This window comes from Macaca fascicularis, chromosome 3 (genome assembly GCF_037993035.2).
Source record: "Macaca fascicularis isolate 582-1 chromosome 3, T2T-MFA8v1.1".
Taxonomy (NCBI): domain Eukaryota; kingdom Metazoa; phylum Chordata; class Mammalia; order Primates; family Cercopithecidae; genus Macaca; species Macaca fascicularis.
Window position 1 is genome coordinate 72,339,041 of NC_088377.1, and position 26,137 is coordinate 72,365,177.

A 26,137-nucleotide genomic window follows, 5' to 3' on the forward strand; every position below is an offset into this window, starting at 1 on the left:
TAGAATACACACAAAGACGTATAGAAACATATATAAGCAAAATTTCAAAAGTAACAGACAAGAGAATCTTGGGAACTGCAAGATGAAAGTGATATGTCATTTATAATAATAGTCTTATAAGATAGCCAGTGAATCAGGCCAGAAGGGAAGTGTGATACAGTCAAAGTGCTGAAAACAATAGCTGTCAAGTGAGAATACCAACAACTGTCCTGCCAAATAAAAGAAAAACGCCTTCCAAAATAACAAAATTCGGCTAGGTGTGATGACTCATGTCTGTAATCCCAGCACATTGGGAGACCAAGGTGAGTGGATCACTTGCGGTCAGGAGTTCGAGATCAGCCTGATCAACATGGTAAAACCTCATCTGTATTAAAAATATAAAAAATAATTAGTGAGGCATGGTGGTACACTCCTGTAATCCCAGTTACTTGGGAAGAGACAGAAGAATCGCTTGAACCCAGGAGGTGGAGGTTGCAGTGAGCCGAGGTCACACCACTACACTCTAGCCTGGGCAACAAGAGTGAAACTCCATCTCAAAATAAATAAATAAATAACAAAATTCTGAAAATGTATTTTGGTGCTGCCTATGCCCTACATATCAAAGATGCTGAAAGGAGTTCCTTCCACTGAAAATAACATGATACAAGAAAACGGCACATAATCATGAAAATACATGACTTTTGGCCAGGTACGGTGGCTCATGCCTGTAATCCCAGCACTTTGGGAGGCTGAGGAGAGCAGATCACAAGGCCAAGAGATTGAGACCATCCTGGCAAACATGGTGAAACACTGTCTCTACTAAAAATACAAAAATTAGCTGGGTGTGATGGTGCATTCCTGTAATCCCAGCTACGCAGGAGGCTGAAGCTGGAGAATCACTTGAACCCGGGAAACAGAGGTTGCAGTGGGCCAAGATCACACCACTGCACTCTAGCCTGGCGACAGAGTAAGACTCCATCTAAAAAAAATAAATAAATAACTTTCTGGGAAAGATATGCACATACACGAAAACAGAATTTCACAGCATTATCATAATGGTGCATAAAGCATTTTTAATTATTCTCTAAAATGTGAAAGATAAAAAAGCACAGAAATTATTATAAACACCTGCTAATGAATATACAACATATAAAGATATAATTAACAACATCAATGACAAAGTTGAGGGCAGATGTAATGAATAAGAATTTTCATATGCAAATAAAGTTGATTTTTTACTAGATTATAATATACTGTTTTATCTTGTAGAGGTTTTATGTAATCCCCAAGGAACCACAAAGAACATATCTGTGTAGATACACAAAACCAAGTAAGAAAGAAATAAAAGCATATAAATACAAAAATCAAAAGACACAAAGGAAGAAGGAAAGAGAGAAAACAAGGGACAAGGATACAAGAATCAAATTAAACAATAAGGTTACCAAGTCTTTCTGTTTCAGAAGATTATTTAAATATACACATAATTAACCTTATTTAAATATCTACATATTAAATCAAGAGACAAACATTTGGCCAGGCATGGTGGCTCACACCTTTAATCCCAGCACTTTGGGAGCTGAGGCAGGTGGATCAACTGAAGTCAGGAGTTCAAGACCAGCCTGGCCAACATGGTAAAACCCGATTCAACTGAAAATACAAAAATTAGCTGGGCGTAGTGGCGGGTGCCTGTAATCCCAGCTACTCAGAAAGCTAAGACAGGAGAATTGCTTGAACCTCAGAGGCAGAGGTTGCAGTGAGCCAAGATCACACCACAGCACTTTAGCCTGGGCAACAAGAGCAAAACTCCATTTCCCAAATAAATAAATAAATAAATAAAGACATACATTCAATAATGGGATTAAAAATTTTTGAAAACCAAGATCCAACTTGATTTTCTACAAGAGTCAGCTGAGACCTAATTATAAAACAAGACTGAAAGTGGCATGATGGATGTATATATTCTACACAAATATTAACAAAATGAGAAAAGATGTCCAAAAAATTACACAAGCTACATCTTAAGTCAAAAACTGTCATATTTTATAAAATGTACTTTAAGTCAAAACTCCAAAGAGAAACATTAAACAATAATAGATTCATTTACCAGGAACCTATGACAAATTTGTATATACAATGTATGTTGTGTGTGTGTGTATCTCACATTATGGTTTCAAACACATAAAGCAAATATTAACAGAATAAAAGAAACACATAGAGAGCAACATAATTATAGTAGGATATTTCAATACCCCACTTTCTGTAATAAAAATAAAGACAGAATATAAGGGAAAAGAGGACTCAAAGGTAGTAAAAAACAGATATATTTAACAGAAACATAGAGAACACTTCTCAAGAACATTAGGATGTCACACTTTTCAATAGCTTATAGAACATTCTCCTTGACAGACCACCTGGGAGGCCAAATAAGAAGTCTTAACAAATTTTATAAAACTGAATTTTTATGGATTACTTTCTATGACAAAAATGAAATGAGAATATAAAACAATAATAGAAAAAAACTGAAAAACTGGCTGGGCGCAGTAGCTCACGACTATAAGGGAGGCCAAGGCGGGAGGATCACGAGGTCAGAAGATTGAGACCATCCTGGCTAACACGGTGAAACCCCGTCTCTACTAAAAATACAAAAAAAAAAAAAAAAATAGCTGGGCATGGTGGTGGGCGCCTGTAGTCCCAGCTGCTCGGGAGGCTGAGGCAGGAGAATCACTTGAACCTGGGAGGTGGAGGATGCAGTGAGCCAAGATCACACCACTGCACTCCAGCCTGGGTGACAGAGTGAGACTGTGTCTAAAAAAAAGAAACTGAAAACTTTTACAAATACATAGACATTAAACAACACACTCTTGAGTATGCTCTTGTTCAAGGGTTGAAATAATTAATATTGTGAAGATATCCATACTGCTCAAAGTAATCTACTAATTTAATGCAATGTTTTTTAAAATTTCTCATCACATTTTTGAAGAAATAGAAACAGGAACCACAAAAGTATATAAAATCTCAAGAGACAATAAAGTACCCAAGAATCTTCCCCCCCCAAAAAAAAAGAAAAAAAAAAAGCAATGTTAAAGGCATTACAGTTCTTGAATTCAAAACACATTACAAAGCTACAGAATTAAAACAATTTGGTAGGAGCATAAAGGTAAAAAAAGGTTGACTAATAAAGTAGAATGCAGTACATATATAAACTTACACATATATGATCATTTGCATACCAATAATTATTGTAGCATTGTCACTGAAAGCACATAAGTAAAAACAATGCAAATTTCTGTCACCAAACCACTCAGTAGATATAATTTGAAATACAGAAATATTGGAATATCACCCAGGATTGAAAAAGCAGGAAATATTTTAACAACTATAAAGACAAAGCTAGAAGACATTATGCAAAATGAAATGGGCCAGCCACAAAAAGATGGAGATTGTATGATATATATAAAGCAGTTACACTCTTAGAATCAGAAAACAGAGTGGTGTTTGTGAAGTGTGACAAAAATGGGAAAAACTGGTAGTTGTTTAATATGTATTGAGCTTTAGTTGTGCAAGATAAAAACATTCTAGGGATATGTTGCATAACACTGTCAATATAATTAAGATGACTAAATTGAATATTTAAAAATACTTGATTATAAATTTTGTTATGTGTTTTTGACAAGTAAAAATAAACAATCATACCTAAAAAAGATAGAGTTATGACAGTTTTCAAATTATCTTTCAATCCAAACGTTTCCTCCCACACAAAAATATGGATTCAAATATAACTAAATGTTGAAATTAGGAGAATTTTTATGACTGCTCACCTAGACAAAATTAAACAACCATTCACAACAAACCTGTACCAGAAAAATACAAGTCATTAAAAAAACAGGGATAATATTTATAAAGACAGATAATTATATTGGCAGTAGACAATGAATATGGCTAGTTTATAGTTGATTTTGCTCCACACTGTCTTAAACTGCAGAGTTAAATATTGTCATATACAATTAAAATATAAACTAAAACATCAAAATACAATTAACTGGTGTGAGATGGCACATCCTAAAATATATAACACAAAAATATTAAATTGCAAAACAAAATTACATGGAATGTAAAACTTATCAAACGCCATCAAGTATGTCAATATATTCAAGAAAGAAATATTGGAAGAAGAATATAGGAAAAAAGTAATAAAAAGGTTACCTGAAGACATAAAAGGCAGAGAACTTCCCAAATTTTGATGTAATAAAAAATTTTAACCAGTAAGACTTGATTCAAAATTATTTTACTTCAAAGAAAAAAATATAAATAAAGACTTTCCAAAATAAGAGGTCGTCTGGGTGCGGTGGCTCACACCTATAATCCTAGCAGTTTGGGAGGCTGAGGCAGGCGAATAACCTGAGGTCAGGAGAGTTCGAGACCAGCCTGACCAACATGGAGAAACTCCATCTCTACTAAAAATATAAAATTAGCTGGATGTGGTGGCACATGCCTGTAATCCCAGCTACTCAGGAGGCTGAGGCAGGAGAATCGCTTGAACCCGGGAGGTGGAGTTTGTGGTGAGCCGAGATCGCGCCATTGCACTTCAGCCTGAACAAGAGTGAAACTTTGTCTCAACAACAACAAAAAAAGCACATGAAAAATGAAATATTAATCTGTTAATAAATATACAATATAAAATAATTTGTAATATCAACAACTGAAAAATACAGAGGTATAGTTTTTGTATTTAATTGAAGTTGTTATGAGATTAAAAACATTGGCCGGGTACAGTGGCTCATGCTTGTAATCCTAGCACTTCGGGAGGCTGAGGTAGGTGGATCATGAGGTCACGAGTTAAGACTAACTTGGCCAAGATGGTGAAACCCTGTCTCTACTAAAACTACAAAAATTACAGCGAGCCTGTAATCCCAGCTACTTGGGAGGCTGAGGCAGGAGAATCACTTGAACCTGGGAAGCAGAGGTTGCAGTAAGCCAAGATCACGCCACTGCACTCCAGCCTGTGTGACACAGCGAGACTCCGTCTCAAAAAAACAAAAAAAATTGTTTTAACTTTAAGATGTTTTATGTAATCTCCATTTTTCATGACCATTATGAAAATAATATATATAGAATGTATGAAAAAAATTTTAAAAATAAAGCATGTCACTACACAATTAAAATTTAAATTGAAGAAAACAGAAGACAAAACATATCTAAAGGAAACACATAAAACAATAACAATAAAACTGATAACAGTAACTTCATTTATTTAAACAATCATTTTAAATATAAATTAACTAAACAACTTAATAAAAAGAAATGTAATCCCTGTATTTTAGGAGTCCAAGGTGGGCTGAACACTTGATTCTACGATTGCAAGACCAGCGTAGGCAACATAACAAAACCCTGTCTCTACAAAAAATACAAAACTCTAGCTGAATGTGATGGTAGTCACTTGTAGTGGAGCTACTTGAGAGGCTGAAATAAGAGGATTATCTGAGTTTGGGAGGTTGAGGCTGCAGTGAGTTGTGATTACAACATTATGAGCCAGCCTGATTGACAGAGTGAAACCCCATCTTAAATATAAGTGAATAAGTAAATACATTTAAAAAAAGAAAAAAAGAAAAAGCCTGAATGACTTAAGAAAAAAGCATACAATATGCTGCCTATACGAGACTAATTTTAGGCCTGGCACAGTGGCTAACACTTGTAATCCCAGCACTTTGGGAGGCAAAGACCAGCCTAGCTAACATGGTAAAACCCTGTCTCTACTAGAAAAAAAAAAAAATACAAAAATTAGCCAAGCATGGTGACACACTCCTGTAATCCCAGCTACTCAGGAGACTGAGGCAGGAGATCCCCCGAACCTGGGAGGCAGAGGTTGCAGTGAGCCAGCCTGGGTGACAGGGCAAGACTGCATCTCAAAAAGAAATAAAAATGAAACTCATATTAGCATTGAGTCAAATAGGTTGAAAATATCAGAATGGGGAAAATATCTTTATTCTATACAAATAGTAACCACAATTGGGTGAGGTAGTCATAATTATATTAGACATAATATGCTTTAAGTGAAGACTAGCATGAGACAAAGATTGATATATAATAGTATAATGAGTTAATCCACCAGGAACATGTAACTATTATATTTATCTATATGTATACGTATATATAACAGTAAGGCTTCAAAATATATAAAGAAAATATTTACGGGCCGGGCGCGGTGGCTCAAGCCTGTAATCCCAGCACTTTGGGAGGCCGAGACGGGCGGATCACGAGGTCAGGAGATCGAGACCATCCTGGCAAACACGGTGAAACCCCGTCTCTATTAAATACAAAAAAACTAGCCGGGCGAGGTGGCGGGCGCCTGTAGTCCCAGCTACTTGGGAGGCTGAGGCAGGAGAATGGCGTGAACCCGGGAGGCGGAGCTTGCAGTGAGCTGAGATCCGGCCACTGCACTCCAGCCTGGGTGACAGAGCGAGACTCCGTCTCAAAAAAAAAAAAAAAAAAGAAAATATTTACAAAAGTGAAGCAAGAAATACATAGCCACATAATAATTGTAGACATCAAGACCCCATTTTCAATAATAAATAGTTCAGATAAAAGATCAATAATAGCAAACTTAGAAAACATTATAGACTGTATTAATTTTTTTACATATAGAAGAATACCTGAGAGCGGATAATTTATAACGAAAAAAATGGCCAGGCGTGGTGGCTCACACCTGTAATCCCAACACTTTGGGAGGCAAAGGCAGGTGGATCACCTGAGGTCAGGAGTTCGAGACCAGCCTGGCCAAGATGACAAAACCCTGTCTCTAATAAAAACACAAAAATTAGCCAGGCGTGGTAGCAGGCACCTATAATCCCAGCTACTCCAGAGGCTGAGGCAGGAGAATCACTTGAACCCAGGAGGTGGAGGTTGCAGTGAGCTGGGATCACACCATTTCACTCCAGCCTAGGCAACAGAGGAAGACTCAGTCTCCAAAAAAAAAAAAAAAAAAAGGTTTACTTGGCTTAGTTTGACAGACTGCACCTGTACAAGAAATGCATGACAGCATCTGCTTCCAGTGAGGGTCTCAGGAAGCTTACGATCATGGTGGAAGGCAAAAAGTAACTGAACATATCACATGGTCATAGACAGAGGAAGTATGAGGTGAAGGAGCCAGTTTCTTTTAATGAACCAGCTCTCATTTGAATTAACAGAGTATAAACTTTTTGATTACCAAGAGGATGATGCTAAGCCATTCATGAGGAATTTGGCCCCATAGCCAAAACACTTACCACTAGGTTTTACACCCAACATTGAAGAGTACATTGCAGCATGAGGTTTGCAGAACATGGACATGCAAACCATATTACAGACTAACTAAGCTTAACAGACATGTACAAAACTTTTCAGTCAAAAGCAAGAGAATGTACACTTTTTTTTTTTTGAGACAGAGTCTCACTCTGTCGCCCAAGCTGGAGTGCGGTGGCGCGATCTTGGCTCACTGCAAGCTCCGCCTCCTGGGTTCACTCCATTCTCCTGCCTCAGCCTCCCAAGTAGCTGGGACTACAGGCGCCCACCATGATGCCCGGCTAATTTTGGTATTTTTAGTAGAGACGGGGTTTCACCATGTTAGCCAGGATGGTCTCGATCTCCTGACCTCATGATCCGCCTGCCTCGGTCTCCCAAAGTGCTGGGATTACAGGCGTGAGCCACCACACCTGGCCCAAAATGTACAATATTCTTATTTGCATCTGGTGTATTCTGTTAGGAATCATACCAAGTCTTATGAAATTTAAAAATACCAGTGAACTGCAGGGGCTCATGAGACCAAGGTGGGAGGATTACTGGGCCAGAAGTTTGAGACCAGCATGGACAACTTAATGAGGCCCTGTTCCAACAAATAATCAAAATATTATCCAGACATGGTGGTCCCATAGTATGTCTGTAGTCCCAGGTACTCAGGAAACTGAGGTGGAAGAATCACTTGAGCCCAGGAAGCTGAGGCTGCAGTAAGCCAGCCATGCCACTGCACTCTAGCATGGGTGACAGAGTAAGATCCTGTCTCAAAACAATGACACTTCAATAGATTTAAAACTGTATATTTTATATAATGGGTTTTTACAACAATATTTTAAAGAAAAACTGAAAAAAATATAGAATTATAAATCTTTTTCAAAAATTGCCTCAAATCACAAAAGTGTTTCTCTCACACAAAGGAAATATAAATTCATCATTAAACACACAGTGAAAAAAGATGATTTCCATGACTACTTAGACAAAACAACCATTTAAAATCAGCTAAGAAAGAATATAAACAAGATAAGCCATAACCAAAATTTGGGTCATATTTATAGATAAAACACACATATATAATCTGATTGTAATAGACATATGGCTAATTTATTTTTTAAACCCCATATTGACTTAAAAGTGTACAAACAGAATTGCAAATTGTCTAAAATTATGTAAGTAAAACAAAACACCAATAATCTGATGTTAAGAAACCTACACTGAAAAACCACACTAATATGGAACTACAAAACAATAAGAGAAATGTTTATTCATGAAATCTTTTTTGCAACATTGATGTACCATTAAGAAAGAATTTGTCTAGATAACTGCAATATTTAACTGTGTACTCATGGAAGACAGGTATTTTGAATCAACGGCATGTGTCGTGTGGCAGTAAAAGTTCAGAGAAAATGCAGTATAATCATAAATAGAAAATGCTAATGAGAAAATTTTAATAAATGAGCATTTAAAAGGAAGTGGAGATAATTCTGATATTTAAAATATATGCTATTCTTACACAAAATAAAACTTCTGTAATCTGATTTTAGAAGCAAAGAATACCCTTACACTGCTAAATAAAGAGAAAATAATGTGTATGTATATATTTGTGTATGTAATATATATTTATATGTGTAAGTGTGTGTGTAGAGAAAATAAGAATGTGTATGTATATATTTGTGTATGTAATATATATTTATATGTGTAAGTGTGTGTGTGTGTGCACGCACAGAATATGGTTAGAGTCTCTAATATATAAAAGAAGTATTTGAGAATAAATTATGCTATTACTTAGATATAGGCTGAAGAAAGTGGGTGAAAATCCTATGATTTGTTTATACCAACAGCTCAAATTTGTAAGTAACTATTTTAGTAAATATGGAATGCCTACTAATTATCTAATTTACTTTAGGCATAACTTGTAAATTCTAGTATATTGCCCTAAATGTCTGAATCTAAAGTTACAGACAAATTTAAAGTAGGAAATAAAAAACAAAAATGTATACAGAGAGTAACATCAGTAAGATGGAAAAATAAAAGGTGCCCTATTTTCTTATACCCCAACAGCAAAAACATTTATCAGCTATCTCTGACCAAAAAAAAAATGTGTTTCTGAGAGAGCCAGGCATCATGTATCACACCTGTGATGACAGCTACATGGTATATTCAGGTTGAAGAACTGCTTCAGACCAGAATTTAAAGACCAGCCTCGGTTATAAAGCAAGAACCCATCTAAAAAATAAGTGCCTTTAAAAATAAACAAACAAACAAAAAAAACCAAAAAAATAGAAAATAAATAAATACATAAAAAATAAGTGCCTTTAAGAGAGCTCCGAGATGCAGGGAGGGACTTATGAAACTGCTAGAGCCAAAGATTGAGAAGTGTTCCTTTTCAGAAGGTGGGCCCTCATTCAGGAGGCAAACTACAAGACCCCTGTACTTGGCTACAGACCAGGAAATGGCCCTCCCAACTTAATCCGACTAAGAATTCTGAACTTACTCAGTCATCACCTCAAATTTCTCCTAGTCACATTCTGCGAGAGGTCTTGTCTTTCCAGAGGCCTGGAGGAGAACACCCCTTTGTAGCCATGCAGGCAGGCCTGCAGACCTTGGCCTTTACTGTGGTCCCTGAAACAGTTCAATGACTCAGTTCCAGCTCCCTGATCCACAGTTCATGGTCAGTTCTGCCTGTAGACATAGAAACCCACACAGTGGCTGAGCGTGGTGGCTCACGCCTATAATCCCAGCACTTTGGGAGGCAGAGACAGGTGGATCACCTAAGGTCAGGAGTTCGAGACCAGCCAGACCAACATGGTAAAACTCTGTCTCTACTAAAAATACAAAATTAGCCAGGCATGGTGGCAGGGGCCTGTAATCCCAGCTACTTGGGAGACTGAAGCACAAGAATCGCTTGAACCTGGGAGGCGGAGGTTGCAGTAAGCCGAGATCACGCCACTACAGCCTGGGCAACAAAAGCGAAACTCCATCTCAAAAAAACAAACAAAAAACCCACACAGTGACCTGGAAAAATCCTCGCTGGTATTCAGTGAAAGCCATACTCATCCACATCCTGATATGAGGCCCAACATATGCAGACCCAACTGCAAAAACATGCCCTAACATCTGCCCTACAGAGCAACGTCCTGAAGGACATTCAGCCTATCCAAAACTAAAATGGGAATTAAAACTACCCAAGCTTCTAGTAACAAGCTAATAACGGTGGACCCTAGTGCAGACCCAGCATCCTTGTGACTAAGCTACAACCCCTCTCCACAACAAACCCAGAGGGCATCTCGTCACCTGGGGGCTCAACAAAAGAAGATCTTTACCTCCTAAAATTAGTTTATAAAAACTTAAAGAGGTTTTTGCTCTTTCAAATTCACAGACACCAGTGCAAAACTATATTGTACCTATTGTCAATGCTTTTATCATAGCACTGAAAGTATGTGGCAAAAGAATTAGTTTAAAAAAAAAAAAAAAGCAGCCACACACAGTGGCTCACGCCTGTAATCCCAGCACTTTGGGAGGCCAAGACGGGTGGATCATGAGGTCAGGAGATCGAGACCATCCTGGCCAACATGGTGAAACCCCATCTCTACTAAAAATACAAAAAAAAAAAAAATTAGCTGGGCATGGTAGTGGGCACCTGTAGTCCCAGCTACTCAGGAGGCTGAGGCAGGAGAATGGTGTGAATCCAGGAGGCGGAGTTTGCAGTGAGTCGAGATAGCGCCACTGCACTCCAGCCTGGGCGACAGAGCAAGACTCTGTCTCAAAAATAAATAAATTAAAATAAAATAAAATAAAATAAAACAACATTGAAATTGAAGACAAGTAAAAAGTTGCTGTTTGCAGATCATATAATCTTACATATACAAAACCATAAACAGTATACATTAAAACCCGTCAAAACTGATAAATATACTTAGTAAATTACCAAAATATAAAATTAACATACAAGTATAAATTATGGTTCCATCCACTCAAAACAAACTATCTGATAAAACAGAGGAAGAAAACAATGCTATTTATAATAGCATTAAAATAATATATTCTTGAGAACAAATTAAACCAAGGAGGTAAATAAAATTTACAATGAAAGAAATTAAAGACACAAATAAATTTTAAAATATTTTATGAATATGGATTGAAGCAGTAAATATTGGTAAAGTACCATGTTTTCCAAAGTGATCTATAGATTCAATAAACTCCCTATTGAAAGTCTAGTGGCATTATTTTTACAGTAATGAAAAATATAATTCTAAAATTTACATGAAACTACAATAAGCTTTGAAGAGCCAAAGCAATTTTGTGAAAAAAAGAAAAAAGCAGAAGAACATCATAGTTTACAATTTCAAACTATATTTCAAGACTATAGTAATAAAAACAGAATGGAATGTGCAGAAAAATGAACAAATAAATTTTTAAAAACCCAATGGAACAGAAACCACTACTCACACATTTCAGATATGATGCAAAAAATAACTTAAAAAACAGTTTAACATAGAGGTTTTCAAAATTATGCAGATATATGTGTCCCCCAAAACAAAAGAGTCAGATTGTGCAGTCTCTTATATGCCATGAAAAGAACTTTGACTCTCACTGTGAACTTGAAGGAAGATCACTGAAGGGAAAGCAGAATCCTTAGAGAATTTAAAAGCATAAGACAGAAGACGCCCCATGTAAGAGCAAAAGAAAAAAAAAAAACACTCAGGGTTTCCAGAAAGTATTTCCTTTGGAATACAGCTACCCAAATCACATGTTAAGGACTGGCTTTTTCTTTGACCTTTGACCTTTAATCTTTGTCATCTGTTGTATTCACTTTCACTCTCACCTACCTGGGGGCCTGGCTACCATCTCATGTCTTTTTATATTCCAGGGCTCTTTTTTTTGCTCCAGACAGGTGATCAGATATGGCTTAGAGACAGCAATACCTGTTTTATTAAAAATAAATAACATGAATCTTAATCATATTCTCCAATTACCAATCCAGTAAGGTGCTCAGTAAAGAGGATGTAATAGAATAAATACTAATTTATAACATAAATTTCTAAATATTTAGAAAATATTTTAAATGTGTAGGTTTTAAATTTTACTATCTGGTACTATTGAATCAAAAATTGGTGTCGGAAATTAGATTTAAAGGCATGGACAACAATATTGCATGCCACTAAATTTCTGGAATTATCACTAATCTAGAGTGAAAAATACAGATTAGCTCACTAATGTGAAAAGCTCAGGTCAAAATGAAACATCTTGAAGGAATTATTTTCTACACAAATCTCAAAGATTTTCTTGAAAACAGAGATCTGAAACTCATTTATGCAAAGCATAAATTACCAGAAAACAGTCTACAAAAATAGAGAAATAAAACTTTAAGGGTATTTTAGGAATTGTGTATTGAAGTTATCCTCACCCAAAAAGACCAGGTTTCTGTAGTTCTCTAACAACACATTCCTATATAAATCCCGCTGTGCAGTATCCAGGCATTGCCACTCCTCCAGAGAGAATTCTATGGCCACATCTTTAAATGTCAATGGTTCCTGAAAAACACAAACACACACACACTTACCAAGTGGCCATGAGCTGTCACTGAATTTTTTTTAAATGTATAGGATAGCCGGGTATGATGGTTCATGCCTGTAATCCCAGCACTTTGGGAGGGCAAGGTGGGCAAATCACGAGGTCAAGAAATCGAGACCATCCTGGCCAACATGGTGAAACTCCGTCTCTACTGAAAATATAAAAATTAGGCTGAGCATGGTGGCTCACGCCTGTAATCCCAGCACTTTAGGAGGCAGAGGCAGATCACCAGAAATTGGGAGTTCAAGACCAGCCTGATCAACATGGAGAAACCCCGTCTCTACTAAAAATACAAAATTAGCAGGGTGCGGTGGCGCATGCCTGTAATCCCAGCTACTCGGGAGGCTGAGGCAGGAGAATTGCTTGAACTCGGGAGGCAGAGGTTGCAGTGAGCTGAGATCACTCCACTGCACTCCAGTCTGGCAACAGAGTGAGACTCTGTCTCAAAAAATAAAAAAATGTATAGAATTTAAAAAGTATGCTAAATACAGACAGATGAGAGGGCTACAGATAAGAACAGTTGAACATGGTTTAGAGAAATTTTCATTGTGTTTATATTTACTGTTTTGTGACTTGTGGGAAACTACTGGATCCGCAGGAATAGAAAACATGTTGTTAAATGGAATGTCTCTGCAAGCACTGGTTTTAATAAAAAATTTTAAAAATTAGGACTCTAAAATGCATACTTTTTTTTTCCCATTTATCTCCTTGTGGAATTCGGAAATTGTTAGCACCCACTCTAGAAAGGCACCAGCCAAAACTCTGTTCTCTTCTTATCAGTTCTGTGAGGCAAGACTCCAGGGTGGGGCCAGACCTAAATAAGGCCTCCAAAAAGGGTGAATCTGAACAGAACTGGAGCTGGGAGTAAACCCTATATATTACTCTGCTCACCCCATCAACTGTATAAATATACTAATTAGCCATTTAAACAAATCTCCTAGGGTTTTCTAGGGTAATTTTAAGATAAATACGCATTCTTAGCAAAGTAAAAGAAATAAAAATATTTAAAACTCTTGGGTCCATAAACATTCATTCAAATGATGACCTCGGAAGTCACAACAATATAAAGAAAGTGGCCCAAATAAAGCCCACACGTTTTCCCACACATCTATTCACTTTGCCAACCATATGATGCTTAATTCAACCATGTATTCACTTGCTAGTCTAGACTAACTGTTCCTAGATGGTAGGGACCATGACTGCTTTATCTATTTTTCTAATGGCCATATGAAATGGTAGCAATTAGTTTATCTGCTTGAGTCTCCAGACCTCCTCCTTGTTTTTTACCCAACTACCAGGAAACTGGAAAACTCTCAACTAGATACCAACCAAAGACATCTCTTGTATGAGGGGAGGAGCAAACACAGGATGACTAATTTCTCTTACACTGAGACAGAGGCACAATTAACCACTCTTGTCAACCTGACACAATTCTGCTCTGGACATCCTCAAATATCTCAAAGATGCCTAGGTGATTGTAAGAGAGTTCCCAGTGACCCTGGGCTGATGGCCCAAGGATAAGGCAGGCAGGAGAGACTCAGGCTGATTCTAAATAGAAAATCGAACTGCCGCAGTGGAGCTCCAGATTACGGGTCCTGATTAGCTAGCTCTTGGGCAAAAGGAAAGACAAAAATACTCTACTCCAGTATTACATTTTATGGGTAGGTATAATTGTGATATAATGACTCTCAATACTTTGTGGCCTTCATCTCTCACCCCTAGGATGCTTGTTTACTCTTACAGAATCTGTCATCAGATTCTATTTACACCTGGACCCTCTCACATAACTGTAGCAAGTCACTGAACACGATCTGAAAAGTTTTAAGAGCAACACTCTCAAAGGGAAGCTTTAAGACGTCTATGTTGACATCTCACAATGCAGAAAATGCCTCCTGTTGGTTTCCTATACATTCTCAATCCAGAGTCTGGCCCTGTCTTGTAAATTCCAGGTAGAGGCCAGACCTTACAGATTCTAGGTGGGATCAGCCTGCTTCTGCATTCTTGGGTGTTACAGCAAGTAGAGTACAACCAAAGGAGAGATTGCCTCATAGGGGCTGCTCTAGCACATTCTAAATAATACGTCTACTTGAAAGGAAAAAGCTGAAGCTATATGAATATAAGTAGAGAATTTATTTGGGCCAAGACTGGGAATTGTAACCAGGGATCAAAGATTCAAGTTGCCAGGAATCTACACTTTGATTAGCGCAGTTACAAGTGGATTTGTAAAGGCAAAAAGAGAGGGACAGAGAGTGGGCTGATACAAAGTTGCCTGTCAGAAACTCTCATTTGTTTACAAAAAAAAAAACATTGATTATCGATTGGATATACATTGTTAAGCTATAGGGTGTGGGTTACAGGATCCAGTGTGTCATTATTAATTTAAATTTATAGCTACTTGTGGCAATAGCAAGCAGTTTCAAGAGATAAATTCATAGCTCAAAGAACAGAGAAATACATAATTGTGGTATTATTTTAATGTATCTGAACCTTGTAACTAAAAGAATTTGCATTTCTCAAATAAAAGGTTTTCTTTTTTCCCAAATCTTAAGTCCCTGATTCAGAATTTGGAGCTGCAAATTTAGTTCCTAGGTGGGTGCAGTAGCAGTAGGTGTCATCCACACATTTGTGGGTATTTTAAGAAGAGGAAGAAGGGGTTGGGTGTGGTGGCTCATACCTGTAACCCCAGCACTTTGGGAGGCCGAGGCAGGCCGATCACCTGAGGTCACGAGTTTGAGACCAGCCTGGCCAACATGGTGAAACCCCCCCCTTCCACTAAACATACAAAAATTAGCTGGACGTCTTGGTGCACACTTGTAATCCCAGCTACTCAGGAGGCTGAGGCAGGAGAATCATTTGAACCCAGAAAGTGGAGGTTGCAGTGAGCCAAGATCATGCCATTGCACTCCAGCCTGGGCAACAGAGTGAGACTCCATCTCAAAAAAAAAAAAAAAGAAAAAAAAGAACAGGAGGAAGGGAAAAAAATGGAGATTATCATGTCTACTTAATGCACACACGTTACTCTGGGTTTCTGGGCCCCATGGTCTCTGAAATCAGCTTCTGGTCTAAAGATACAAGAGTCATTTAAAGAGGTAAATGGTTAATCGCTGCCCTGTGAAGTATGTAGAAATCTGGCCTAGCCTCTCTAGAGGTGACTGTAGAGGACTATAACACCAAATAGGCAGAGACACAATTCTGCCTGCATATTTAGGGGACAGCATGCATTTTGCAGCACAATCGTGAGTTGACTGAAAGCCTGAAAGGAAAAGCCTCCTCTAGGTTAAAGCTTGGTTGGCACCTTATATGTTTATATGATGTGTGGCAATTCTAGACAGTGTTTGGAAAATATAACTAAAAGAAAAATTTTGTCCAGCTCCAGAGTAACTCCACAATGACAGAACAGAAAGAAAACCATTTTATTACACAATTAAACCAGAATGTGACATGTATCACAGTCAATCTGCTTAAGAGATTGCAAAGACAGAAAGACAGTCACAATAATTAGTCCACAAGTAGAAAAATTTACAGCACATGTCGTACATAGTTCACCCTAAATTCACCTGGTAATTGGGAAGGCCATTCATATATGCTAATTGGTTATAATCAATGACAAAATAAACTTTTCACATCTTCATGACAAGAGGTAATTCTGCAACTTAAAGCCAGGTGCCTCCTGCCTGCCATCTCCTGGTGGCTTGTGTCCTCTCTTGACTCCTACCATCTGCCACTGAGGCTGAGTCCATAGCACAGAGCTCACACCTGGCACCCTATATATAACCCCAACTGCCACAGCAGCACTTCAATGCCACATCAGAGAGTGAAGCCTGAGCTGCAGGAGGAAAGCCTGCAGGACTCCTGGGTAGAACTGCACCTTCACAATAATGGGAATAGGTGCAGTGTTTAAACCTCAGTTTTTTATTTATAATGGTGACATGGAAATCACTCTGCTAGATTTCCAGCAAGAGTCCATATAGAGATAGCTCCAAGAGTTCTCACTGTGACAGCCCACCTCATTCACAGACACCATGGGATAGTAATAGGGCTTCCAAAACAGACACCCAATGCATTCAAGAGAAAAACAGCTGAAAATGATTATATTCAGAGAAAAAAAAAAGATAAAAGCATCTTTAGAAAAAAACTCAGATTAGATGATTGAACAAGTCAGTCAGAAAATATTCCCCTAAAACACATTTCTCTGTAAAAACCCAAAGTGTACAGCTACCCTCAGTGTGAGAAACATGAGCATAAAGAATAAAGGCGGGCATATTCTCAGCAGAATTTTGTAAGTGTGTGTTACAGCATGGTCTGGATTGAAGACCCAAGCAGATTTTGTGTGAGCAACAAGGCTGTTTATTCACTTGGGTGCTAGTGGGCTGAGTCTGAAAAGGGAGTCAGCCCGGAGGCGTGAGGGAGAGCAGTCTTTATAGGGCAAAGTGGCAGATGGAAAATTACAACACAGTTTTGGGACTTGTTGACTCAAGAAGTTGATCAACCAGTTGGGACAGGAACCCGCTGTTCTTCTTTTGTGGTTTTTGGTTGTTGCAGGTTTTCTGGTTCCAGGAAGTCTGGAGGCATATGTGCAGTTCACAGAGTTCTTAATGGCCCACTGTAAAAATGGCCTGCTGGCAATAGTGCAGCCGTATTTTTGGGATATGACATTCCTGTCTTTTTGTTTTAATAAGAAAAGAAGTGGACGCAGAGATGTTTCTCAGGGATTCTTCAAGCGGGACTTGCGGTGGCATGGATTCCTAATCGGGAGAGAGATCTTGGGGTTGAGGTGACATTCAGGGGCAGTTAGGAGTAGCATTTGCCGCATAGATTGACTGGTAACAGCTTGAATGAGATTTTGTAGGAACTGAGAGGCTAGTCAGAAGAGACAGGGTCTGAACAGGAGAAGGAGAATGATGGAAATGAGGAGCCAAGCTTTAGGGAGAAGCCACAATGCCCAGCTCCAAAGATTGGTGTTAAGAGTCTGAAAGACGTTGCCTGATTTTAGAAGACTTTTCATTTAACCGCTGGGCAGCATCTTGTACTAGTCCAGACTGGTTGGTGTAAAAACAACAATCTTCCCCTAAAAAGGTGCACAGACCACCTTTTTCGGCGGTTAGGAGGTCTAAGCCACAGTGGTTCTGCAAAGTTACTGTTGCTAAGGAGTCTATTGGGGATTGGAGAGTAAGGGTGGATTTTACTATGTCTCGGAGGCTGAGAGATCCTTTGAGAGTGTACAATAGTAGGACAGGGAAGGGGACAAACCTGCTATTCCTGTTCCTGTGGCATTGGTAATTCCTAGTCCTATAAGCAAGGGTATTATCTGCACGGCCCTACACTGATGGACATGGGCTCTGACAGGGACTGGTAAGGTTTGGTTTCCAAGGGCAATGTCAATTTTGGGGCTTAGGAAGACTAGGGTACAGGTGCCTGTCCAGTTAGTGGGGAGGCAGACATAGGTTGAAGTTCCACACAAGAAGAATATGCCTTGGCTGGGTAGGCAGAACTGGCTGTGTATGTTAAAAAGGTGTGTGAATTTGTTGTTTTCATTTTCTAACACCCCTAGGGTACTTGCCAAGGTGGCCCCCGTGAGTGGCTGAAAAGGGATGTTTGGGATAAGCTGAGTGGCTCCCAGTTTTATTTTCCCATTGGAGGAAAAATCATTTTGTATCTACTAGAAGCCACTCAGAAGGGTAGCTGAAAGCGGGGAAAGGAGGCATTTGTCAGTGGTGGGAGTGCTGCTGCAGGGGGTCCAGGGGTGAATGGTCGGTCATGCAGTGTGTATGCCTGCCATTATAAAACCCGGATTGTTTGTTAAGCAGGGAGGTGCTGATGACTTCTGGGGGCTTTGAGAAGTGGACAGGCTGTTTGAATGTAGCCGTTTGGGAGACCTGGAAGTTAATGTAGTCAGATGGGGCTTGAAGCTGCGAGGTGTGGTTGCACTGATGGAACAGGAGGTGACCTAGGGGTAGGCCTGATGACAGGTTGTGTTGGATGCATAAAGGGGCTTGGAAAGTTAAGACAGTGTTTGTAGTCACAGGGCCGTGTATGGGTTTTTCATTTCTTGTGTAATGGGTGAGGCTGGACATGTAGGAGCCTAAAAGTTGAACTGCATGTCCTGTTGGGGTATTTTCGGTCATTTCATTGATGGAGAAGTCGGCCAATGACTGCATATTTAGGAGTTGGAAAGGGCTTTTTCCTTCATAACGAGTAACATAACGAGTGGTAAGTTAAGTTAGTAACTACCCAGTTTTTTGTGGGAATGGGAGTGGCAACATAAGTGGTAGCTGATAGAGAAATGCAAAGCCAGCAGTCCTTTGCCAAAGAAGGCTTGGACTGGTTTAACAGAAAGTGGGTTGAGAGTTTTCTAGAGGTAATTAGGCATTACTGGAAGTGGGCATGCGGCCATGCGGGGCAACCAAAGGAGCAGGAGGGATAGATAAAGTGAGTAGGAAGGTAAATAGAGGCGTTTCATCTGGGGAGAAGTCATACAGGGTGCCCTAAAAGATGAGACCATCTATCCGGTTAAAGAGAGAATCTAAGGTGGGAGTTTGGGGATGAAACCAGGACATGTCTTAGCAAATAGAGTGGAGGAAGAGGGTGAAGCAGCAGGGTGGACAGGAGCAGGACATTTAAGTTTCTTCAGGGATTCGGGTGAGTTTTAACGAGGTCGAGGAGAGTACTTGTAACTTCCAAGAGGAGGAAGAAGGGTCAGGCTGAGTGTCAGATGGACACAGCTTTACTCTGGAAGGATGAATCCACTGAGGAGGATCTTTGTAAGCGGACAGCTGTTGGGGTGCTACAAATGACCAGGAAGGGTCCTGTCCACCGAGGTTGTAGAGATCGGGGGGTTCAGCTCTTTATCAGGATGGGCTGTCCAGCCAGAGTGTCCTCATATGGCTGGGTATCTGGGGTGGGTTAGCACCTGATGGTTAGCAGCTTGACGGATTTCATTCCTAGCCTGTTGGAGGACTGGGTAAATAGTCCCCAAGAGGACTGGTGTCTGGGATGAGGTTGGGCCCGAGTAGAAAAGTACTACCATATAAGAGTTCGAATGGGCTATGCCCGGTAGGTTCATGGGCAGTGGCTCAGATCCGGAGGAGCACAAGTGGTAGGAGAACAGTCCAGTCCTTTCGGAGCTGGAGGGTGAGTTTTTAAGAGGCTGCTGGCTCTTTCAATCTTTCCTAAGGAATGAGGATGGTATGGGGTGTGGAGATTCCACTGGATGCCAAGGGCCTGGGAAACTGCCTGGGTGATTTGGCTAATGAAAGCTGGACCATTGTCAGACTGGATGGAAGTAGGGAGGCCGAAACAGAGAATAATATCTGTTAGAAGAGAAGTAATAACTGCTGCAGCCTTTTCAGATCCAGTAGGGAAAGCCATGACCCATCTGGCGAAGGTATCAACCCAAACTAGGAGGTACTTATATTTTTTGACATGAGGCATATGAGTGAAGTCAATTTGCCAATCTTGTGTAGTAGTAAACCCTCGGGCCCGATGTGTTGTGAAAGGAGGGGGCCTAAGAAAACCTTGGGGATTGGTGGAGTGGCAGATGGAACATTGAGAGGTGATTGCTTTAAGGATGGACTTCCACGATGAGAAATAAATAAGGGGCTCTAGGAGGTGAGCCAAAGGCTTGTACCCTACACGCAAGCAGTCATGGAAGGATGAGAGAATAGATTGCGCTTCTGAGGCAGGAAGAAGGAACTTTCTGTGATCTAAGAACCACTTGCCTTGTGAGTTGGAAAGGACAAGTAGAGCAGGCTTTCAGAACAAGAGTAGGTAGGGATGATAGATGAGAAAGAAACGTACTGGCCTTTTGGAGCACAGACTGGAACGTCTGCAGACACTGAGGCGTTTGCCACCTCTTTTGCTGTTTTATTGGCGTGGGCATTTGCTTTAGCGACAGGGTCTGTCGGTTTTTGGTGTCCTCTGCAGTGGACACAACTCCAGCCTTGGCAGGCAGGAGAGTAGCCTTAAGGAGGAACTTTATGATAAAGGCATTGATAATGGAAGACCCTTGTGTGGTTAGAAAACCTCTTTCCGCCCAGATGGCAGCATTGTGATGAAGAATGTGGAAAGCATACTTGGAATCAGTATAAATATTGATGAGGGGACATTCGGTACCCTTTAGAGTCTAAATGCTGAAGGAGTAGGAGGATATTCTGTTGGGAGGATTCCTAGGAGGGACTGCAGAGAAGATCATCAACATATCAGATGAGGTAGGAAAAGGAAGGCTGAAAAGAGAGTAGGTTGCAGGCAAGGGCTTGGCTAAAATAATGAGGGTTATCCCGGAAGCCCTGGGAAGAATGGTCCAGCTTAGTTGTTGGGACTGATGGGTGTCAGGGTCAGTCCAGGTGAAGGCAAAAAGAGGTTGAGAGGAGGGGTGTAGGGGAACGGTGTAGAAGGCATCTTTTAGGTTGAGAACGGAATAATAGGTAGCGGAGGGAGGTACTTTGGACAAGAGAGCATATGAGTTTGACACTATAGGATGGATGGAAAGTACAATCTGACTGATGAGACAAAGGTCTCGAACTAATCTGTAGGACTTGTCTGGTTTTTGAAAGGGAAGGATGGCAGAGTTAACAGGTACTAAGATGCCACGTTGTAAAAAGCAGGTAAAAAGGCTTTAGGCCTTTTAGGGGTGGCATAGGGATAGGGTACTGGCATTGGGCAGGGTGAGAATGGTTTGGCTTCAAAGGGAGGACGAGGTGGGAGTGATCTGTAGCAAGGGAGGGAGAGGTGATATCCCAGACCTTGGGGCTAAGGAAGGGAGACATTAGAGGAGCTTGTGGGGTTGGTGAGGGGTTGGGGAGAAGGCTGGCAAGGAGATGTGGCTGTAGCTCAGGAATAGTGAGGGAGGCAGACAGTTTTGTTAGGATGTCTCGGCTGAGCAGAGGGAATGGACAAGTGGGGATGACTAGGAAGGAGTGCAAAAAGGAGTGCTGACCTAGTTGACACCACACCATTGGAATCTGGAGAGGTCTGGAGGCTTTGCCGTCAATTCCCACAACAGCAGTCATGGAGGCTAAGGAGACAGGTCCTTGAAAGGAGGGAAGGGTGGAGTGGGTGGCCCTCATATCAATCAAAAAGGGGATGGACTTACTCTCCACCTTAAGAGTTACCTGAGGTCCATGATGGTCCGGGGGCCTTTGAGGTGTTCGGGCAGTGTCATTCCTCAGCCACCAAGCCGATGACATCAGGGAAGGAGTCAGCCAGGGGGCTGTGGGGTTGAGCTCCAGGAGCTCTAGGGATGGCAGCTTGAGTTGGACAGTCTGACTTCCAGTGAGGGCCAGCACAAACAGGGCATGACTTAGGAGGTATCCCAGGCTGCAGGCATTCCTTGTCCCAGTGGCCATTTTTATGGCACTTGAAGCATGGCCCTGGAGGGACTGCTGGGCGCTGCGATCTGGACGCCTTGAAATCCCTATTGGCCATTGGTGTGGTTGGGGTTCATCTAACAGCGGAGGCAAGCATCTGTAATTCAGAAATACGCTGCCACCGGATAGCCTCTTCCCTGTTACTGAACACCTTAAAGGCAAGGTTAATTAAATCCTGTTGTGGGATTTGAGGGCCAGATTCTAATTTTTGAAGTTTTTTTTTAACATCGGGAGCTGACTGGGTAATAAAATGCACATTAAGAATAAGTTGGCCTTCTGGCCCTTCAGGGTCTAAAGCTGTATACCGTCTGAGAGTGGCAGTCAGACAGGCCATAAACTGGGCTGGATTTTTGTCCTTGCCATGAGTGGTTTAACTTATCATAATGACTGCCTTATATGCAGCTTTTTGGAGTCCCTCTACTAAGCAAGTGATCATATAATCTCGCCTGGCCATACCAGGAGATCCTGTTTGATAGTTCCACTGGGGCTCTTCACGGGGGACCTCCCTGGCATCTTCCTGGAGACCTAGTTCAAGGCGCCAGTGGTCATCTGCATAGGACTGAGCTAGGGCCCAAACTCGCTCCCTTCGGGAGTGAGTGTAGAAGTGAGGATGACATTTAAGTCACTCCAGGTGAGGTTACAAGACTGAGTTAAATATTGAAATTCCTAGATATATTTAGTGGAGTCTGATGGAAAAGAACCTAAACACTGGCTGACCTGAGACAGGTCAGACAGGGAGAAAGAAACATGAACTCAGACTATTCCTTCAGCTCCAGCCACCTCTCAAAAGGGAAAGAGAGGGGTGGGAGGAGGGGGATTAGAAGTGGGACCAAATTGTAAGCCAGATCGGGTATGGGGCGGAGTGGGGACAGAAGGGATATAGGGAGGCGCAGTATGGGTAGAAGGGGGACTGGGGTCTGGAGAAGGGTTGGGACCGGAGTTGGACGGGCAGGAAGGAGAAATATCGGAAGGGTTTGTGGACAGGGAGGACTCGCTGTCGCCAGAGGGTGGTAGGGGAGCAGACAGGAAGGACAGAAGGAGAATTTGAGATGAATCACATTGGGAACAAGGGCTGGGGAGGGACAGAAGTGTAAAACATGCCTGGATGTATGGAACCTCAAACCATTTGCCCATTTTGTGACAAAAGTTGTCTAAGTCCTGCAAAATAGAGAAATTGAAAGTGCCGTTTTCCAGCCACTGAGAGCCACTGTCTAATTTATATTGGGTCCACGTCATATTACAGAAGAAAATGAGATGTTTAGGTTCCAGATCAGGTGAAAGACACAGGGGTTTTAGATTCTTAAGGACACAGGCCAAGGGAGGAGGAGGAGGAATGGAGGGCAGAAGGTTGCCCATGATGGACAGTGGAGGACTAAAGAAACAGAGAGACAGAGAGAGAGAAATTAGGAGGAGAGCAACCACAAGGACCTTCAGCAGGTGTCCCCAACTGGAGTCCTGAATTGTGCAGTGGATGAGTGACCAAGACGCACGTCCCTGTGGTTGACCACTCACCTAGGGAAGACTATCTTCCCGGAGATAATCCATGACCAATGTTAGATTTAGGAAACACAGACAGCGAGTGTCCTCTGCTCTCTCTTTAAGAAAAGGAAAGTTTGAGAAAGGACGGAGGTCTCTTACCGATTCGAAGGCAGAGGCGGGGCTTTTACAGAGCCAGTCCAAGGTACCGAGGTCGCGACTGGGTCTCTTCAAGAAGTCAGGGGATGGGGTTAGGGGACACGACTCCCAAAGGAGTTCCCCATCCCAGGTTTCGGCATCAAATGTGTGTTACAGCGCAGTCTGGATTGAAGAGACGACCCAAGCAGGCTTTATGTGAGCTCGCGCCCAAGTGAATAAACAGCCTCACTGCTCACACAAAGCCTGCCTGGGTCATCTCTTCAATCCAGACTACAACTTAACACAAAGTAAGGTTCCTCTTTCATTTCTGCTGCTCTCTTATCTTCTAGCCATTGAATGGGAGATCTATACTGGAATATGCCTGACAATTTCCACCAAAACATTTTGATGAACAATTGGAATAGGACTTTGTTAATATAGTGGAATATATTTGAGCTTGCATCATGGCTAACTGAAGAGCTATTACGGTTTTTGAGTGGCCACATCACCCTTGTTTATTTGTCTTGTAATAGCAGCATTCCAATTTAGTGAAACCAAAGATACTAAAATCATGCTTCCCTAATATTATCTCTACTGAATAAATCAGTAAGCATATCATATCCACTGTAATAATTTGGTAGTAAATTTTCTTTCATATTGGATAAAATATCTAAGCATAAATAATTTTAATGTACTAGTCATACTATACATAGGATTTTAAAATATTGTATGTAACCATAATTAAAACACTTTATATTTCAAAAGTATGAATAACAATATTAAAATGACTAAGGGATTCACTCAAAATAAATAAATTCATTCAAAATAAATAAATATTGAATATTTATTTTGAAATATTCATTCAAAATAAATATTCAATATTAAAATGACTAAGGGATTCATTCAAAATAAATACTAGTGTAGAAAATACTGTTTAATTGATATGAATGCAGTTTGTCTACAAATGCTACACCTAACTAGGCTAATTGTTCTGAAGTAATAAATAGAAACCAAACAACAACTACATACTCCACTGTTCAGTTCATACACTGAACCTCGCTTTTGCAATGGAAGTATTTCAGTCTGCAAATAATAGATAATTACCTTGGATAATCTGTTTCCTGTCAAAGGAATTTACTCAGCATTTTTTAGTCTTCATCATTCTGTATTGCTAAATTTAATACTATCTTTGTGCTCAACTTTTGTGTGCTCTTAAAATGAGCTTTGATTTAAACAAATCTGTGTCTACTTTAAAAGATTAAAAATTTTACAAAAAATTGGCCAAAGCAAAAACAAAGCAATAAATCTGAGGTCTTAGAGACAATCCCAAATCAAGAACAATGACCAAAAATTTATTTAGCTATTAACATAATTTACGTATCTTTCAAAACAACAAAGACAAAAATCTACATATAATTTAAATCCTTTAAGAAAAAAGAGATTAGCAAAATATCCTCCGTTATTTTCACATGGGAGAATAAAGCCTCTTATTTTTAATTTTCTCCTACAACAGACAGGTCTCTGGACATGTTTTTGAATTCTTGGACAATTTTTTTTGTTTTTTTGGAGACGGAGTCTCGCTCTGTCGCCCAGGCTGGAGTGCAGTGGTGCGATCTCGGCTCACTGCAAGTTCCTCCTCCCGGGTTCACACCATTCTCCTGCCTCAGCCTCCCAAGCAGCTGGGACTACAGGTGCCCGCCACCACACCCGGCTAATTTTTTGTATTTTTAGTAGAGATGGGGTTTCACTGTGTTAGCCAGGACGGTCTTGATCTCCTGACCTCATGATCCACCTGCCTCAGCCTCCCAAAGTGCTTGGGATTACAGGCATGAGCCACCGTGCCCAGCTAAACTCTTGGACATCTTAATTTTGCACACTGTGTGCAACTGAAAGAATGTTAACAGAAAAAAACAAAACAAAACAAAAAAAAAAACGGAGAGAGAAAGGTGTTATAAAAAATCCAGCGAGGTGCGCTTGCTCATGCCTGTAAAACCAGCACTTTGGGAGGCCAACGTGGGTGGATCACCTAAGGTCACAAGTTCGAGACCAGACTGACCAATATGGCAAAACCCCGTCTCTACTAAAAATACAAAACTTTGCCAGGCATGGTGATGCATGCCTGTAATCCCAGCTACTTGGGAGGCTGAGGCAGGCGAATGGCTTGAACCTGGGAGGCAGAGGTTGCAGTGAGCCAAAATCATGCCACGGCACTCCAGCCTGGGCAACAAAAGTGAAACTCCACCTCAAAAAAAAAAAAAAAAAAAATCTATGGGTTTGTTAATCAAGAAAAATGACAAGAGAAATCTCAATCATTTTAGGAAGTTTTTTTGCCAAAGTTA

The 26,137-nt window shown here is 40.4% G+C and overlaps 1 protein-coding gene across 2 annotated transcripts in view; it reads right to left on the minus strand.

Moving 5' to 3' along the window:
- Positions 1–26,137, minus strand: part of LOC102121466 (uncharacterized) — a 53,334-nt gene that overhangs the window by 16,318 nt on the left and 10,879 nt on the right. Inside the window, exons 2-3 of one of the 2 annotated variants that reach the window (XM_005549454.4) lie at positions 12,653–12,779; positions 12,075–12,170 (exon numbers count right to left, since the gene is read on the minus strand). In XM_005549454.4, coding sequence (XP_005549511.3) covers positions 12,075–12,170; positions 12,653–12,779 — 223 coding nt within the window. The remainder of the gene's footprint in view (positions 1–12,074; positions 12,171–12,652; positions 12,780–26,137) is intronic. The other variant, XM_005549456.4, reaches the window with a different exon arrangement.